At 31.5% G+C, this 19,220-nt stretch overlaps 1 protein-coding gene across 4 annotated transcripts in view; it reads right to left on the bottom strand.

Moving 5' to 3' along the window:
- Window positions 1-19,220, bottom strand: part of LOC106883074 (protein prune homolog 2) — a 120,744-nt gene that overhangs the window by 64,005 nt on the left and 37,519 nt on the right. For 3 of the 4 annotated variants that reach the window (XM_052974338.1, XM_052974340.1, XM_052974339.1), the window contains exons 7-10: window positions 18,596-18,690; window positions 16,887-17,045; window positions 15,403-15,566; window positions 12,132-14,613 (exon numbers count right to left, since the gene is read on the bottom strand). In XM_052974338.1, the coding sequence (XP_052830298.1) occupies window positions 12,132-14,613; window positions 15,403-15,566; window positions 16,887-17,045; window positions 18,596-18,690 (2,900 nt within the window). The remainder of the gene's footprint in view (window positions 1-12,131; window positions 14,614-15,402; window positions 15,567-16,886; window positions 17,046-18,595; window positions 18,691-19,220) is intronic. The other variant, XM_052974341.1, reaches the window with a different exon arrangement.

Here is a 19,220-nt window from a genome sequence, read left to right as displayed (position 1 = left end):
TCACATGTGTAAACATAACACTGCTCAGTTCACACTTGTTTGAAGTTTGTTATTGTACGTATGAATATATATATATGAATATATATATATATATATATATATATATATATATATTTGATAATGAAGGCAAGTGAGTAAGTAGAGAGGCTTCACCTATGAATATATTAGAATGTGTTGTGAATAGAGATTGGTAACTAGAAGATATAATCCGTGGCAGTGTTTCATGTAAGTGTACCCAAGTGGATAGGAGCACTCATCAATAGTTGTAAAGTAGAGATAGAAATAAAAAGAGCAAAGTGGTGACCAAGTGCCAAGCCACCATCTCCAGTTCTATTCCTGTCTCTACTTCACAGCCATTGATGAAGGCTCGTTTCCACTTGGAGACATTGCATCAAAGAATACTGTTGATTTTATTATATTATCAGTATCTGTGAGTGTACATACATACACCCATCCACCTACACACACACACGTGGGTGTATTCAGGTCACTATATTTACAAATAGGTTTTCTTTAATAAAACAGTTGTAAACATCTACATCTATATATCATAGTGGAAAGAAAACTGTTTTAATCTAGGATTGCTTTTCAATGTACTAAAAATATAGTTGGAATAATGTGTGTGTGTGTGTGTGTGTATACATACATACGTGTACACACAGGCATTTTAGATATTTGCATTTGAAAAAACATTTTGCTAATGCAAAGAGGACTTCAAACTATAATTAACAATTTCAATTATTTTTACAGAACAATGCTTTTTCTCTGGTCAACCAGGAGCAATGGTTGACAAGTGTAAGCAACAAAGCAGCAACAACAGTTAGGTGCATTGTTCAAAAGGTACAACGTTATGGTCCTAATATGATTCCAGTACCTTAAATTCAAAGATTGACTCTCCCAAGCTACAGCACTTAAATACTTAAGATTAAATTCAGGAGAATGTATACCTAGCATAATGACTTATGCAGGAATTTTCCTGTTAACACTTCTGATGAGTTGTATGTAGGCTTCTTTATAAAATTTATCACAGATCAAGTTACTTCAGAAACTAGTTTGTAACCTGGGAGATTAATGTGTTTAGGATTAAATGTCTCATCCATGAACACAGTACAATGCTTGGAGAGGAGTTTTATCTACTTAGACTTTTTTGTTTGTTTGTTTGTTTGTTTCCAATTCACTTTATTTCACAGATTATATTAAATATTTTAAAAAACATAAATATAATAACTTATAAAATGCTAAAAGTTAAGAAGTAGTTATATTGATTTCATCAATTAATAAAAATCAAATGTTTTTAATTTTAATAACTACGTAAAAAATATTTAATTCATGATTATACAAAATTTTCACGACAATAAATCTTTAAATTATCAAATTTTATAAATGATTAAATACACGCACACACACACACACACACACACACACAAACACACACACTAGATTCAAAGGTGTAAATTATTTTCAAGTTCAAACAGAATCAAACTGGTCATAGCAGTTAGTATTTCCATGCACAACAAAGTTTAAATCTAAACAAAAAGCAGATTAACTTTCTAAAATACAGAAATATATTAATTTTATGCAATTAGTAACAGAACAAATTATAAACTTAAGCCAGTCCAGTGGTGACCTGTTACTCTGATGTTCCATGGCATGCAGCCACTTCTGTACAAACTTCAACTAAAAAGAAATTCCATTTCGCTACAGATGGGATTTTTTTAAAACTTAGAAGTAAAATGAAAGCAGCCAATTTTTACGTTTCACTTCAAGAAAACCCCGGATATATTCACAATAAGGGTACACTACTCATATAGTAAAATGTGACCCCTAACTGGAAGCTATCCAACAAAATATTTCAAAAAGCTAAAACACTTAAGAATGGTTAGAGAAGAAAATTTCATAGATTTTCAAGATGAAAGTCTGCTTTGTAACTTACCAAAAGGTCATACTTGTTTCTGAATACCAGATTCAATAAGTGTAAAGCAAAAATTGAATTCCAGATGAGCAACAACATTCCTAATTAGAAATATTCATTTCACTAATGTCCTTAAGAAAGGTATAACTCTCCTACCATAACATTTCTTTCCCTACAATTATAATCCAATGTTTACCAAGGTTCCATTTCATTAGAATACTAAAGGTCATTACATAATTATATCTCTTATAACTATATTCATGTAACAAAGCAATTTCCATTCTTTTGAATTCTCTTTACGTGTATCCTTTATTAATTCTGTTATTCCTCTGCAGATAATTCACAATTGCTAGTAAAGAAGCAATTTCACATTTCAAATCTAATACTAACAACTATTAAGAAAAATTAGACTACTTAAAGCAAATAAGACCTTTTGTAATCCAGAACCATAATCATTTTCATTTTAGCCAACACAAAAATAGTCAACAATTTGGAACAGAGCCAGTATAATCTGTAATAAAAACTTTTTGCCTATCTTTAATGGTGAGGTTTTTGGTTTTTTTTTCAGTTTTCACATAATACCTTTTTAATTTGACCTCTAAAGCCACCTTCTGAAAGACATTCATTGAATAAAAAATTATTTGTGATCTGAACATCACTTTAGACTAAGCTTTCTTTAATAGTAGTTGTTTCTGTTGAAACTTATAGACAGGTAAATTTATAAAAAGATCTTCACCCATCATATAGAACAAATCTGATGAAAGTTAGGAAATGCATAGGGGTACATTGGTGTAATGGTAACACACTTGTCGTGATAACATGATCCCTCTTTTGAAATCTTTTGGACTTACTGAACTCCAGAAAAACCTTACATCTAGGATGGAAACTTATCATCCAACCTCCCCCCTTCCTGAATAAATTTACTATATTGTACGATTTCCTATTACTGTATCAAGCATTAACATCTCAATCTCACCTTCTTTTGATCATCTTTCAAGATCGAAGGATCTTAGATTCTGTTATCGGTTTCAGCCAGAGGTTGGGTCCATGCAGGAGCACTGCCATTAAAATCTCTTAATGTCTATTTTCAAATACAAACTATGTATAAAGGAGTGTGTGTGTGTAGTATAAGCATATGTATACATGTATGCATGCGAGTGTGTATGTGTGTGTGTATACACACACACACACACACTTGTATATACATGTATAGATACATATGAAACTACATGTGAATATGTATGTATATAAGCAAACATAAGAAATAGGTTCTTTTAGATAAAGAGGCTCAAATGTCCATTTAATTAGTACATTTGGTGATGGTGCAGCAAATGGTGATCTGATTTGCTTTGAAAGCAAAGAAAAACAAAATTACTGTAAGACAATTTAGAACAACAAACAAGAATTGCTATCTTTCCAAGACTAGCCCCCCCACCCCCCGCCATCATAAAATCCCAGCCTTTCCCAGAAGTTTGATATTCGGTACAGTCGTTCAGTACATCTAAGACTCCCCAGTCTATTGATGTTTATGTCTTGGTAAAATGTCCAAGTAGAACCAGAAATCAATGATGGCCATCTATCCAAGATATAAAACAGTTGAGTGTTATTTAAAGAGACAATATTTCCAAACGAATTTCAAATTTTATGCATCTTTGAATTAGCAATAATTTCATTCTTGAGTACAAGGGTGTGCTAGAAGGTTCCTGGTACTGAGGGTATCACGATTAACTGATCCTTCTGTATTTTCTTTTACCCAAAGCCAGGAACTTTTTAGCACCCCCCCCCCTCATATGAAGTAATGAGTCTACATATAAGATAGGAACACGAGAAGTTTTGACTCTCATGCTTTCCAGAAGGCAATAAAAATATAAATGATACTGGTGTATGTAGCGACAGAACCTAAATGTTTTCTAGTCCATTATAATGTTTGTTATGATAATAGTCCTTTCTACTATAGGCAAAAGGCCTGAAATTTCGGGGAAGAGGCTGGTTGAATTATATCCAATCCAATGCTTGATTGCTACATAATTTATAGACCCTGAATGATGAAAGGTAATGTCAACCTGAGCGGAATTTGAACTCAGAATGTAATGATGGACAAAATGTCCAGCAGGGCTAACAATTCTGCCCACTTGCCACTTTAATAATGATAATAGTACAAGCAATGAAGCAATCCTTATTTTGACACAAGGACACAATATTTGGGAGGGAAAATGCAGTCAATAAGTACAACACAACTTCTTGATTGGGATTTTGTATTCTTATTTTTTAAATGGCCATTTTGGAAAAGATGGACTTCAAAGTTTTCCTTGGTAGGATCGGAACAAAACACAACTAGTGGAACTAATACCAGAAGGCATCATCTCCAGTGATCTTTGGAGGATGAGGAGGACGTAGAAAGAAAGGAAGAAGAAAAAAGAAAAAGAAAACACACTATACGATAGAAATAAAGATAAAAGAGGAAAATACAGGTCATGAATTATTGATTCCAAGTTTATTTTTTCAAATTTGGTTAAAAGTGAGCAAAATTCTGCTACTGAAATCATTGATGTTTATTGTCTCATCTAAGATATTTTTGTGTAAAGTTTAAGAAGCAACAGAGAGCAAACAAGGTTGATGTAGGGGCTGCTACACTCTATTACAACTGACTGAGGTGAAAAAGAAAGTTACTGTCATATGAGGGAAAAATTAGAAAGAACATTAAATCAGTTAAGAGATGAAGATGCAATGAAACAGAAGACAAAGTATGAAAGATGGAAAAGATATGAAATCAGTGCCCCAAAATATTTAATATAAGTACCAAAATAATAATAATAATCATCTTTTCTACTAAAGACACAAGGCCTGAAATTTTGAAGGATGAGCGTTTTTGATTACATTGACCCCAGCATTCAACTGGTACTTATTTTATAGACCCTGAAAGGATAAAACAAAATCAACCTGACAGAATTTGAACCCAAAACATAAAGATAGCAAAAATGCCGCTAAGCATTTTGTTTGTTGCCGTAATGATTCTGCCAGCTTGCTACCTTAATACTAATGATAATTAGTTCCTGATCTAGGCACAAGGCTATCAACCCCAATTCTTGACTGGTTAAGGAATCCAGGATGAAATGTTGACTTAAATGGATTTGAACTCAGATGATAAAGGAATGTAACTAAATACCACAAAGTAGTTTATTGCTTTACCAATTGCTTTAGTAATAAATTAGAACTTTTCAGAGTATCACATGGCCACAAAACTGTAGAAAAGGGCATAGTTAAATTGATTTGTGTGTGTGTGTAACTTGTACTTAACAGCAGAATAATGAAATGTAGAGTAAAATCAAGCTGGGTTTGAACACAGAATGTAAATTTTGTAAAGCTCCAATTCCTGTCAATTCATTACTGATAATGATGATGATGATGATTTCATAAATTGACATAATTACAGACGAGCAGGGAAGGAGCAAAGCTGAATGAATTAAGCCCAGCACCTGTCCAACACGTAACATCAACCCCCAAAGCTAACACCGGTAAAATTTAAAATTTACAATTTCTTATACAGAAAATTTCATAAGAAATATATTCATGAAATTAATCATCAAACATATTCATAGATTTTCATATGGAAACTAATGCAGTCTTATGAAAAAAATAATCGCATAAAATAAGAAGTATAAGCGTATAAACAATAGTTTGACACACAAAATCAAAAATCAATTTAAATATAAAATATATTATTTTCTGGTTAAACTTTTAGCAATATAATTTCTTATACATTCAAATATTTATATATAGCTACAGAAATAAGTTTGCATTTGAGGCTTACTTATGATATAATAATACAAAATAGCAAAATAACTAATTTTAACTGAATATATTTAACATGTGGAAATAAATAAAACGAGTATCATAAAAATATTTACAATTCTAATATCAGTCAGCTGACCTTCTTAGAATGTTTCTGCTAAACTTTTGACAATGCCATCTGATGCTATTTATTGCAACAAAGACAAAATTACTCAGGTTAACATACCAGATAGAATTCTTTCAAGGCCATTTTTGTTGTATAAATCAATAAATATTTCACTGCAATAACAACACCAATATTGCTATAAATCTCCTGAAACACTTTGAAGAATTCCTTTCAAATTTGTTGAATTCCTTTCATATCTAATTTGCAACGAATTCATTTGTGCAATTTGCTCTTCATGTGTATTTGAAAAGATTTAGTAGTACAGTTCATCATAGCCTCAGCAGCAATGTTATGAACAATACACAATGATGAAGAGTATATCAGGCAGGTTGCCAATAAATAGTTGCTATTCTTATCCAAACACTAATTCCTGTTTACAATTTCAGTAGAGACCAACTTGACTGCTGTATATACTTTACACTTTCTCGCTTCTCTTCCATTTTTATACTCGAAATCGTAGCAGTTACTGCCAAAATACTTGATAAATTTTCATACGTTTAAAGGTATTTCTTTTCATTCTTAAAACGATGGACTAAGAATGTAGATCTATTTTCTTGCTTGCTTGTATTGACTGCTGGTCTTCATAAATTTAATTATTCTTATAATTTATGGATCCTAAAAGGATGAAAACTTACATTCACTATGATAATATCTAGCAGCCTAACAAGAATAAAGCTTATGAAACGGTAAACAGCAAATGTTGGTTAATAAAACTTCTCAGCTTACAAAACAGTAAAAAGTAGTTTCAACTGAGATGCAACCTGAAGCTTTTCTTTTACAGTCAGAGAAAACACCTGACACATCTCATGCTTTTCATTTTCTTTTTTATTTGACTTATACCAAGAAAATTCTTTTTTAAAAAATTGTATTTGATGGAATTTTCAGACTATGGCTTTCCATATGTCATAAATAAAAGTCACATTTAGTTGCCTGTAGCATTTATAATCCTCAGCTGGGTCATTGGCAATTGATGTGTGTGTGTGTGTGTGTAGACACCAATTTAGAAAAGTTATTCCCACTAAGCTACTTCTTTCTTTGATTTTACCATTCATAAAAACAAAAAAAAAGTTTTCTTGTTACAGTTCTCACTTTTCACCAACTCTTTTAGATGCAAAGATAGTTTGCAACTCTTAATTAAAATACAGCTTATAGAAATATCAGTTATGAATTTTTGAAGAGCAGAGTAACAGCAATGTGTTCTGAAATGGATTTTAAATTTGATTAGGCTGCCCCGCAAAAGGCAGGAGAAGTGATAAAAGTAGCAAGAAACTAGTGAAATAGTGGGGTTACAAAGGACAGACCAGAGAAGAAAAAAAAGGGTTTGGAAGGTGTGATAGAAGATCACAAGAAGCTGACAATTTTTCATTTTATTAGGGTGAAGATGTTTGTGTTCTTTAACCAAGGGGTTTTTAAAAACATTTGTTTGGTATATCAATCTTTGTATAAACTTTCCAATCAATCAGTGTCATCTGATTTATAAGATGAGATTTTAAAATAAAGTCATTTTATCTCATTACACACCAAGACATTTTGACTAGTGTCTCCAACTTGGTTAAAACATTCTGTTGGCTGTTGTCCTCTCCCATCTTCTTCAGGTACCAGTTGTATTCAGTATTGTTCTCAGAATTTTGAACTATTCTCCCACATTTGATATGCAGTTCATGATGGAGAAGGAAATAGGGTGGGGTATTGAATAAAGATTTAGTAAGAAATTCTGAGAATGTTGCCAAATATGACAGGCATCTAAAGAATGCTGGATGGTGCAACACCCAGAAAGTTGTAATGATAACAACCAATGTGAGGAATGCATAATAATGATACCTCCCCATCTCAGAAATTCAGGATTATGATAAATAAATATTTAAGCTGAAAGATTTGTATGAAGCCCATCCTACAAAGGGGATCCATTATTGCTGAGAAAAATGTAGTGAAACGTTCCCATGATGTTTAACCAAAGTATGCAACAAAAAGAAAAAAAAAAAGACTTGCAGAACATTGGAAATAAATGATGCTACTTGTATGATAATCATTTTACAACTGCCGTGCAATGTCAAGACAAGGAGACACTAACACACACATGATGGGCTTGTACAGTTTCCATCTACCAGAGGAGTTGAAAGGTTTTCTTTCTCTCTCTCTTTTTTTTTTTTTTTGCAGTTAGGGGCTTTCAGTTATTTAGGGACCCTTTCATCTGACCTCTGACCTCTGCACCAGTGTAATAATTGAGCTCCACCTTTTACACATTCTCAACTTCTGGCCTCAGATACTCAAGAATACAAAGAAACTGACTCAGGAGTCACAAATTCACACTAAATTGCTTTGAAGGATTTACATTGAATCCTATCAAATTCTATCACTTTTCTTGCATCAATAAATCTTTCTGAAAAAGAGAAAGACTCTTACATCACAGCACCACGTCTGAGAAAGAACATTTCTGTATACATTTACCAACAGATCCTTACAACATTCATTTCAGTGAGATCCATTAAGCAAATAAGTATACACAACTTAATTATCCAGTGATTGCATATAATATGACAACAAATAAGGACAAAACTACAAAAATCTGAATTGACACCATACAACAGTAATGAGCTGACACTAAAACACTGACTCACAACACCACAACACTAGAAACAATTGACACCAGACAACAATAAAGAGCCAACAACACCACACATGAGAAAAAAATCTATAAAAAAAGACACAAAACAAAGAAACCAGTGCTCGAAAGAAATCTTTTCAAATGGAAATCAGTGTTTGTAATATGAAGAAATATAAAGTGAAGGAAAATGTCTTAAAACTAAACTTGAAACTAAAATAAATAGATGTTCTCTCCAACAGAAATAATTTAGGATGTAAGGAATTGATCTCTTGTTGGTTTGATGTTATAACAATTATTTCATCTCACAGAAAATACAAATTGAATAGAAAATTCTGATTGAAATCTTCAGTATATCTATAGCTAGAGATAAATATGACATAATTCCAAGACTATGTGAGTACTGAAGTTTAAGTTCCAAGAAAAAAATGGGTGATGCAATCTGGAATCAAATACTTTTTATAAATGAAATATTCATTTCATATAGAAAAAAAAGGAAAACTAAAATAAAAAAAAAAAAAATTAAAATCCTATTATTATTAGCAGCAGCAGTAGCCTCAATCAGAGCCTGAGCATGAACCAAGACTAAAGAAATATGACTAAGTTAAATTCCTCAAAACAATTTTAACATTGTTATTACAAAGGAAATATTATAGAAAGTTGAAAGACAAAATTTTATAGAATATGAAACTATCAGCGAGGGAAGCTAGTGACAGAAAATATGAAATATAAAGTGTTTGCAAGGGTGAATAAACCGTTCTGCCATGAAAGTCTTGTCAACAAGTTCAGTAAATATTTTAACATCATGGAAGAAGAGCCATCATCTTAGAGGGAAAAAATAGAGCAGAAAAGATAAATATTTCAACTCAATTTTTTCAAAAATAATTAAAATATAGTAAACTGTTAGGTATGATATCAATCTATCTATCTATCTATATATATATATATATCAATGTTTTTGCTTGTATTCAAATAACTTATCAACTCGTGAGCAATTTATTTCAGTTTTAAGGTAATTGTTGATTGTGTTGGATATAATTTGTTGGTTGCAGTCAAGTTACAAATCTAGATTAAATGAGAAATAAATTTATTAATGGAAAAAATGTTGGATATATATATTGCAAATGTAACTATTTCTAGCTGCTTTTGTTTCAATTATTATTTTTTTTTTTGATGATGACAAAATATTTTGGGGTATAACTACATCTCATTCACAATGGTACTAGCATCAGAGAATTGATCAGGTGCATTAAATAAGGAAATCATTGTGAATTAAGACAATGTTTCAAGTTAGTATAAAATTTAACTTTCATTTTAAAATCTGAAGTGAACCAAGACAAGCAAACAGTTATTAGCCCAAACTAGTTATCAACCAAGCCTCTCTAAGAATATTTTTACTAGATTAAGATTCTAGCTAATTAAGCAATTTAACAGAAAACTGGAAGCAATTAATAAAACAAGCTGGTGCTACCAGAATTATGCTTCAATAATACTCAGAGTTCTAACAAAACATCCACACTAAGATTGCCTTTTAATATATATATATATATATATATATATATATATATATATACTACTTCTGTTGCTATTAATTATTTTTTAATAAACCTACTGGTTACTTGCAATATCAGTGCCTGAAAAGACATTGAAAGTCTCTATATCATTGACAGTAAAATTTAGCTGTTATGTTGCTACTGGACATCTGCCACTGAGGAGTCCAAAACAGGACAAAATCATGTTCCAGCAGCTATAGAAGAGGATTCTCGTCTGCCAATGATAGAAATACAAGTGCTTTTATGCACCACAAGTCCACATGAGAGGTTCTCTCTCAGCATATAGCACAGTAGTTAGTGTTCTGACAAAACATCCACATAAAGATTGCTGTTTGGTATTAATACTGCTTCTGTTGCTATATATTATCTATTAAAAGAATATATTTTCTAAAAAGATTCTTTGCAACAACAGACCATATTTACTCAAATACAATGTGAACTCATAATGTCATCACTAAAAATCAGTCAAATTTTCTTTTCCATTCAAGAACGATGCTATCCCCCACTACACCAATTCTGATCTTGATGTTCTTATATTAAATTTCTCTCATTGTGCAGCAAACACAAAAAGCTTCCTTTTCCTTCAAAATGCTTCTTAAAGAATATAATAAAACAGGTTTTACCAATTTCCCAACTACAATCAAAGGTTGTACAAAATTAAGATTTTCAACATTTTCTAATGCTTTAAATAAATTGATCGACCCATTCACTAAAGAACAGGTCTTTTCCTAACATAAAGCCAGCAAATACAATTGTTGATGTAATCGAGACTTCAAAGAAATCACCTCATTTTAATGAGGGATTTTTAATTCGAACCCATGGAGCATTCATTTATTGGTGTTTTTAATGATCAGTTGACCAATTTTAAGGTTTTGAAATGCATCAAGATCAAAATGAATGTCTAATTACATCAATAAAGTTCCACCTCTAGAGTAAATATGAGTTGTATATCACCAGATATACATGATCAGAGGCCACAATAATATTCAAGAAAAATAAAAGACTATCTCTGATAAATAATATTCCTAATATTATAACAAAAACTGCTCAACTACGAGTGATCAAAGTTTTAAATCTCTATAAACTCTATCATGTTATAATGTTAAAAACATTTTAAATAATTAGAAATTAAGTGTTAATTGAGTCAAAATAGGAATTTGCATTTCAAGCATCTTAAAATAGTTTGGGCAACTTGAGGGAAATCTGTTGGAATAATCTATTAGTAGAGGAAATAAAGAAACACAAATTTTGACAATAAAACTATTCTATAAAATAATATAAAAAGTGAACAACAGAGGAACACATCAAAGCAAATAAATACGATTATTGCATGGCATAGAATAGGTTACAGAAAAGAAAATAAAACAAATTAAGGAATGGAAAAACAAAATAAACAAAAATCTAAAAAAAGGGCTTTTGATTGTTTTTGGCTCCAGAATGAGAAGAGAAATTTAATTAAAATTATTATATCTTAAAAAATGAATTGAACTAAAAAGATTTGAATAAGAAGAAATCCTTTAAAACAAGCTTATTTAGTGGCATAGATATCTATAAATGTATAAATAATGAAACATGAAATGAGAAAGTAATGTATTGTGAAATTTAAAAATACATGAAAAATATTGGAAGATCTCTCATGGAATGAAATGTCACTATCCTATTTAAATGTCTTTTATATTTAAAATGATTTTGAAGATCTTTATAAATAAAAAATTTGGATATCAAATAGACTCATACATATTGCTTCAAAATGCTTTTGAAAAACAAAGATTTGATTTTTATGATTAAATTATAAAAATTAGAAATACTTGAAGCTGATTTTTCACTGAATGTTACACATTTCAGGGAGGAATATAGTTTTATTTCTTTTCTTTCTTAAGAAAAGCAGAAGGTCAAAATGATAAAACTGCCAATAATTAGAAAATTAATTATTATACTTCAAATAATTTTTACCATTTAATGTTTTAAAATCTTCATTTAAATTTTTGCCTTAAATAGTAACTAAAGAGGAAAAGTATACCTTAGTAAATATTAAAAAAATTTAAATAATGGGCTTGAAAATATGGAGCAAAAACAATCAACTGAACTCAACAATAAGCTGTTTACCTGCAAGCAAGCATCCACACCAGTACATAAGGACGAAGACGACGACAACATAAGCTCAGCATCTGCACGCATAATGGCGCTTTTAACCCGAGCCAAGATTTCTCCTACCTCACGATGTGTCTGTTTGTAATCCAAAATACCAATTTCTTCTGTGCTTTCTCGGTCAGTGTTTACTGATGAAGAAGGATCCCCTGCTGTACTGTCGATAGAAATACTAATCCTTCCGGCTGTTGTATGAAATACTTCTTTGTTGTTTCCATGTCTCCGAAGAACTACTGGTTCTGGTTTAACTTTACTTTCATTACTTGTCCCAACATTACTTTCACATTGCAGAGAAGCCTCTATATTTTCATGAGAACTTAGAGCATTGTCTTGCAAAGGCGTTTTATTAAATAGTGATATGTTCTCATTTTGGAATGACTTTAAAGATTCAGAAACTTTTGAAACAACTTCTTCACAATTCTCTTCATCATCATCATCTTCTTCATTTTCCTCAATAATTTCCATCAACCCACTACTTAAAGGTCTTGGAGAAAGACTAGCAGATTCATTTGCATGCAGGTTGCCTTCTAAAGTAGTTAAACTAGTTTCTGAATCGGAATCACTGTCATATGCATTAAAGTCTCGCAACCCACCCACAGCACCATTTTCATCAAGTGCAATCTTTTCCAGTTTCTCACGTAAATCTTCAGCAGAGAAATTAGCAATTTGATTGAAATCAGAGGTTTTTAAATTACTCATTCTCTTGATTCCAGATTTTAATTCTTCTGGAGAAAAAATACCTTCCTGCTGGAACCCAGGAAAATTCAACTCACTGTTATTCCCAATTTGCGTTAATTTTTCCCTTAATTGGGCAGCAAAATCTTTCTCCCCGTCTTCGAGATCAGAATCTTCTTCAACGGCTAATTCCCCTTCCATATCACTGTTTGAAATATCATGAGCAAGATTACTTTTCGTAGGGGATACAGTCGTCAAATCAGAAAGGTTGTCATCAATACTGCTTAGAATACTTTCAGGTGGTTTAATGATTTTAGGGAAACTTTGTAATGATACTTCAGGTAATGAATTGGAGCTTTTGATTTTACTATCGATGACAATTTTAGTTTTACTGTCACAAGATTCAGATTTTTTCACGTGAACTCCTTCCTCGGATTTCGTGCTCTCTGAACTCACTGTAATATCATCAGAGTATGAGCCCCAACTGATTTTCGAAGCACTTTCTGCAACTCCTCTTTTTGCCATGTAATCAGCATAATCTAAGGAGAAATGAGAATATTCCATTCTACCATTGAATGGATCAAACTGTCTGGCATAGTCTGTTTCAAGGACGTTTGACAAATTTATAACATCACTTTGGGATTTCGGACATTCACTTTTGATTGACAAATCGATAGTTGTACCTTCACTCCGAGATTTAACAAGGGGAGTTAATCGCTTTTCCTCCCCCTCTAGACTTTCATTTAATTTATCTTCACAAGGATAAGTTTCCAGCGAGTTCTGAATGATTTCATTTGCCAAGGAATAAGCAACATCCACAATATTGTTCGTATCTATAGGTTCACTAACTGTTTCAGTTTCAAAATCAGAACAACAATGAAAACCAATGTTTTCTCCGTTGGACCGCTTTGCATAATCAGGGTTGATAGCAGCTCTCGAATGATTATTTGCCTCGTCAATTTTCCCTAAAATATCTTCAATACTGTCAGGAGTTATTGATTTAGCAAAACTACTATCAAATTCACTTTCAACAAAGCTGTTCTGAGGTGTGTAGGGAAAATTTGATGAAGGATTCTTGTTGTTGCTTCCACAAACTTCTAGATCTTCATAAGGATGAAGAGAAGCCTTTTTATCATTGATTCTTTTTACCATCTCAGCACTATTGAAACTGGGTAAATGATAATCTTTCATATAACTTCCAAAATTAGAGTCCATGAAGCTATTTGGTGGTGTTACAGGATAACTTGAGCCTTGTTCTGAAGTTTGATCTGATACAATCTCCATTGGACTTGCAATACCAGAAGATGCTTCAGGATGCACTATTACCTTCTCGGTACCAACAGTAATAAGAGGTTGGTCACTTGTCATACAAACCATATTGTCAACATTATGTTGCTTATTTAAGAAATGCATGTTATCAACTGTGGAATTGTATTCACTGTCATTGAGTGAATTATCAACATTTGCTAACACAATGTGAGAATTATTATGGTCAGCAGCATCAGGTTTTGTTTGCATTTTAGATACGAAAACAGCATTATCAATTTGCATGGCAGATTGATCGATATTTGTAGTCGGACTGAAGGTCTCATACATTTCGGTGGATGTATCAGTACCACTCATAGAAGTACCACTTAATGATGATGCACTGTCACTATATTTATTCCCATGCTTCATATTATCTTCAATAACACCTGCAATGCCACCAGATGCCAATTCACCATCCTGTCTAGCACCATTGATTTGGTCTGGATTCTCAAAGAGCCTGATGAAATAAAAGACAAAAAAAAAAGAAGAAAGAAAAAAAACAAATTAATAGTTTAATAGCATATCTAAAATAGTTGATTAAAATAATTGACTTCTGTTTCTTTCACCTTTAAACTATTATGAACAGACAAGACAAATTTTCTTTTGTATCAACAAATAGAAAAAAAGATCAGACATGGAAGAACTTTTAAAAATGAAAGCTGATACTTCTTGTTTTGGAGATACAACAACAATTGGTATGTTGTGGATCAGACAATGTTTTTAACATATATTATACAGATTATTCAAGTTATAACAAGTAATAAAATAATAGTCATTCCCCAAAAATCTATATTCTTTTAAGCAAATGATAGAATCAATGGATAATTTCAGAGCAACAAAAATAAAAATCTATTTGAAATTTAGTCATAACATGATTGGTTCAGAAATCAATTTGAAATGCACATCATTATTATTATCATCATCATCATCATCATCACTATTATTAAAAGGTAGATTTTGCAAAATGTCAATTTATATAATGACAGTTTTAAATGAAAGTATATTTTCTAACATGGATGAAAAGAATTGAAGCAATTTCATATATGAAAGAATTCAACTTTACACAATATTTGCCTTCAACATCAAATTTATTTCTCCATTAAATTTTACATCAATTTTGGAAGATGAAAACTGTAATCAAAGTTAATACACAAGTCACAAAATTCCAATTAGAAAGCATAATTTCTATCATTACTGATTTTAAGAAAATATTGATCTCATGCTAAACCTGTAGGAGTCATCTTACCTAGAAAAATCTTCATTAGAGATAAGAGATTTTAGTATTGGAAGCACTTTTTTACGAGCAATTACGATATTCTTTTGTGAAAATATTGTTAAATTGGTTGATTCATAAGGAATTCTTTCAAGTTGCAAAGATGGCTCACTGCTACTACACAACACATCCACTATCTAAAAAGAAATACAAAATAAAATATGAGTTTCCATTTGCTGTCAAAAGGAATTTTCAAACAAATTTACTTAAGTTCTTGAAATCAATAATAATAATAATAATAAGCAAGAGCACTGAGAGAGAGCGCAAACCTCTGCCAAGGCAACACCAACATCCTCTCAACGATTAGCCAGAGATGATTTTTAAAATGAGAATATCGGAAATAAACTCAACTTCTTCACAAATGAGAATAGTCAGAACGAACATGGCAGCTCTCAAAAATTAAGTAAAAAAAAAACTGGAAAAATAATCCAGAATCCTTGTCCGGTACGTGATTGATCCCAGTGGTGGTCATGGAATGTGAAGGTGGCTGTAGAAAATTTAGTAACAATAAGAAATAGTTTATCCTTATCTAATACAAAACCAAAGTTCAGAAATTCACCATTTAAAATAGTTTCAAATGTGGAGGTAATAATAATAGGTTCTAATCAGAAATTTTTAAATGAGTAGCATAAGACCTTTTGGTTTTTCTCTTCTCTTAAATTCCGGCCTTTCTTTAGTATTCCTGTTGTTTTAGATCAATGTATAGATGTATGTATATATGTAAGTATACTGTCAAATGTTAATATGTATGTATAATATATAATATATATATAAAAATATGTTAGTGTTATTTAATTTCTTAACTGTTTTAGCTGCCATTTGTTTGTGTAGTTTGATTTCTTTATCCATCAGTTTCTACTAAGATAGAGATGCGAGTAAAATGAATAATAGAGAAATGAAAATAAAACTTTGGAAACAGCCTAAAGGGAGATAATTGAGAAAGACTTGAAAGTCAACGTAAAACCGTAATCATGTAAAGTAAATATAACAAATAATCCAGAATCCTTGTCCGGTATCGGATCGATCCCAAAATCTCATCAGTTCGTACCAAGCAGGAGGCTACACATCCCTAAAAGTTTCATCCAAATCCATCCAGCGGTCCATGGACAAACAAACATGACTGAAAACAATATTTCCAGCTTCACCAAGACAGAGGTAATAATTATAGAAATTAGAACATTGTCCTGGCTGGCCATTGAAATATTTTCACAAATGATTTCTCACCCCACCCACAATTTTATTGAACACCTTTCAGGTATATGTCATTTGATTTCGACATATTAAAGTTACATTCAAAAAATTAAGTTTACTATTTTCAAATTTTGTAATAAGATTGGACTGTATAAATAACACAATGTGAATAACACAACAAAAGTTGTAATTCAAAGAAAACCTCATCATCATCATAATTTTTGAAACAATAATTCCATATATTTAGAGAGAAATGCTAGACATACCTTATCAAGTGCTGGTTTAAACGTTGAGAAAACAGCAAGGTCTCGTTTCACGTTCTCTTTATTCAACATGACCATACACAATATAACAAGCGCTTTAGCATCATGTAATTCTGATAATTTATACAAACTGCTTTCAAAGTCATCCCTTTTAATGAGATCCTACAATTAAAAACGAAAATTAAATTATAGACAAACCTCGACCATTAAACCTCAATTATTTTATTTTAAATTTATTTAAAAACTGAATGGAATTTAATATTCAAAATGATAGTTGGCTTAAACAGAATGAATAATTCTGTTTAACCCTGCTTAGAATCAATAATTCTAAGCAAGATTAGAAGGATTACAGAAAATATACCTTCTAATTCAACAGATTCTTTTATTTAGTTCAGTCATTGCCTTTCATGCTGGGCCGCTGCCTTTAAGGCTTTTCTTTCCTTCTCTTTTTGTTTTTTTAGTCAGTTATACCAACCCCATTTTTTTATATCAATTCTATATCTGTTTTACTGATTTGTATAGGTGCAGGCATGGCTGTGTGATTAAGAAGTTGGATTCTAAACCACAGGGTTTCAGTTTCAGTCCCACAGCATGACACCTTGTGTAAGTGTTTCCAACTATAAGCCCAATCCAACTAGATAGAAACTGTAAGGAACTTGTTCCTCATTTTACGTCCACTTTCCCATGCTGGCATGGATCAGATGGAATTTTGTTGAGGCACATTTTTTCGGCTGGATGCCCTGTTCCCAAGTAAGGTAATATTTCCCCCCATTGACCAGACATGTTTTCACAGAAGACTGGGAGTGAAGAGCATCGTTTGCTTAATGATGACATTCGTTTACAATTATTGTACAAAGTCAAGGCAAGGGGACAGTAACACACACACACACATGATGGGCTACTTTCAGTTTCTGTCTACTAAATCCACTGACAAGGCTTTGCCTGCGACTCTGATAAACTTGCCTGTTTGACTCTTGGAAGTTAAAGAGACGCCACTAAATTGTTTATACATCACTGAAACACAGTAGTAACTTGGTGGTTTTGTTTAGAGGCCATGTCTATTGTTACAGTGATAGGTTAGAGGCAAGTTCCTTGTCTCTTGGACATTCATTGTTAACTACTTGGCAAACAACGATTTCAATGCTAGCAGATGGGTTGGGCTTCCATAAATTTGTGCGTTTTCATATTGTTGAAGCAAGTGCTTCCGCAGTTGAAGACTCTTCTTTAGATGTACGAATCAACTATAAAATAGGAATTTCTCAAAGCAGCAGATAAATGAGAAGCGGATTTCCCTGCTGAGGTAAAAATTTATATGACAAGGGGTAAATATATCATTCAATGTCATCACAGTGTGAGGTCCAAACCACCAGATAATCACAGTATTATGCAAAACCTTAATAATACAGTTGTTTCATTATTTTTTCTAAATCTCTATGATGACTATAAAAATTTTTTTCCAACGATGAAGGAACAAATGGTGAAATATATTTAAGTTGAGCAGGTAAACGACTGAAGGAGGGTTGATAACCACAAGGTTCACTAGAAGTTGTTTATCAATCAATGGTAACTGTTTAGAAATGAAATTTTACTATTTTAAGAACAAAGTCTTTCAGCAGATTTGTGTAAGAAATTGATACACTCTTGAAAAATAAATAATTAAAATTGATTAAGGTTGATTTAATCAAAACAACACTAATTAAAAATCAACTTACTTCGATAGGTACTGTTACTGAACTCATTGGAATATTGATATCATTTTTGGATATAACTTTCAAATCCATCTCTAGAATATCCAAACTTGTGAATCCTAAAACCATACAAAACAAAAAAAGAAATCAGTATTTGGATGGAAATGACTCAAAATTATCTGTCCACGTCCACAAAATAAAACTAAAAGGAAAATCTGAAAAGATGTAAAATATGAAAAAGGGAGCTGAAAATTTGTATTCTCAATGAAAGCACTGAATTTGGAACAAACAATCAATTCTTAACTCATTTGTTAGAAAATGAGTTTGGTTTGATTTACCAGTCATCTTCAATCCCATCAATGCCTTTCTTTTTCCCCTGAAACAGCAGCAAAAATACTTAAAAAAAAAAAAAATCTAAATATTTGGTTGATACAATTATATATACTTGAACAATAACCTAAACAAAGGGAGAACACCCTTTATCTGGTGCTGATAAAGGGTCCTCTTAGATTTAATTCTTAAAATTTAACTTGGAAAGTTAAGAAATTTTTTTTTTTAAATGATAGGAAATTGATTGATTAAAGTATTGAACTATTATCTTAATTTCTACAAGATTATTCCTCAGTAACAAAGATAAATATATAAAAAT

Source organism: Octopus bimaculoides, chromosome 18, assembly GCF_001194135.2.
Source record: "Octopus bimaculoides isolate UCB-OBI-ISO-001 chromosome 18, ASM119413v2, whole genome shotgun sequence".
Taxonomy (NCBI): domain Eukaryota; kingdom Metazoa; phylum Mollusca; class Cephalopoda; order Octopoda; family Octopodidae; genus Octopus; species Octopus bimaculoides.
This window is presented reverse-complemented; position numbering and strand designations above follow the sequence as displayed.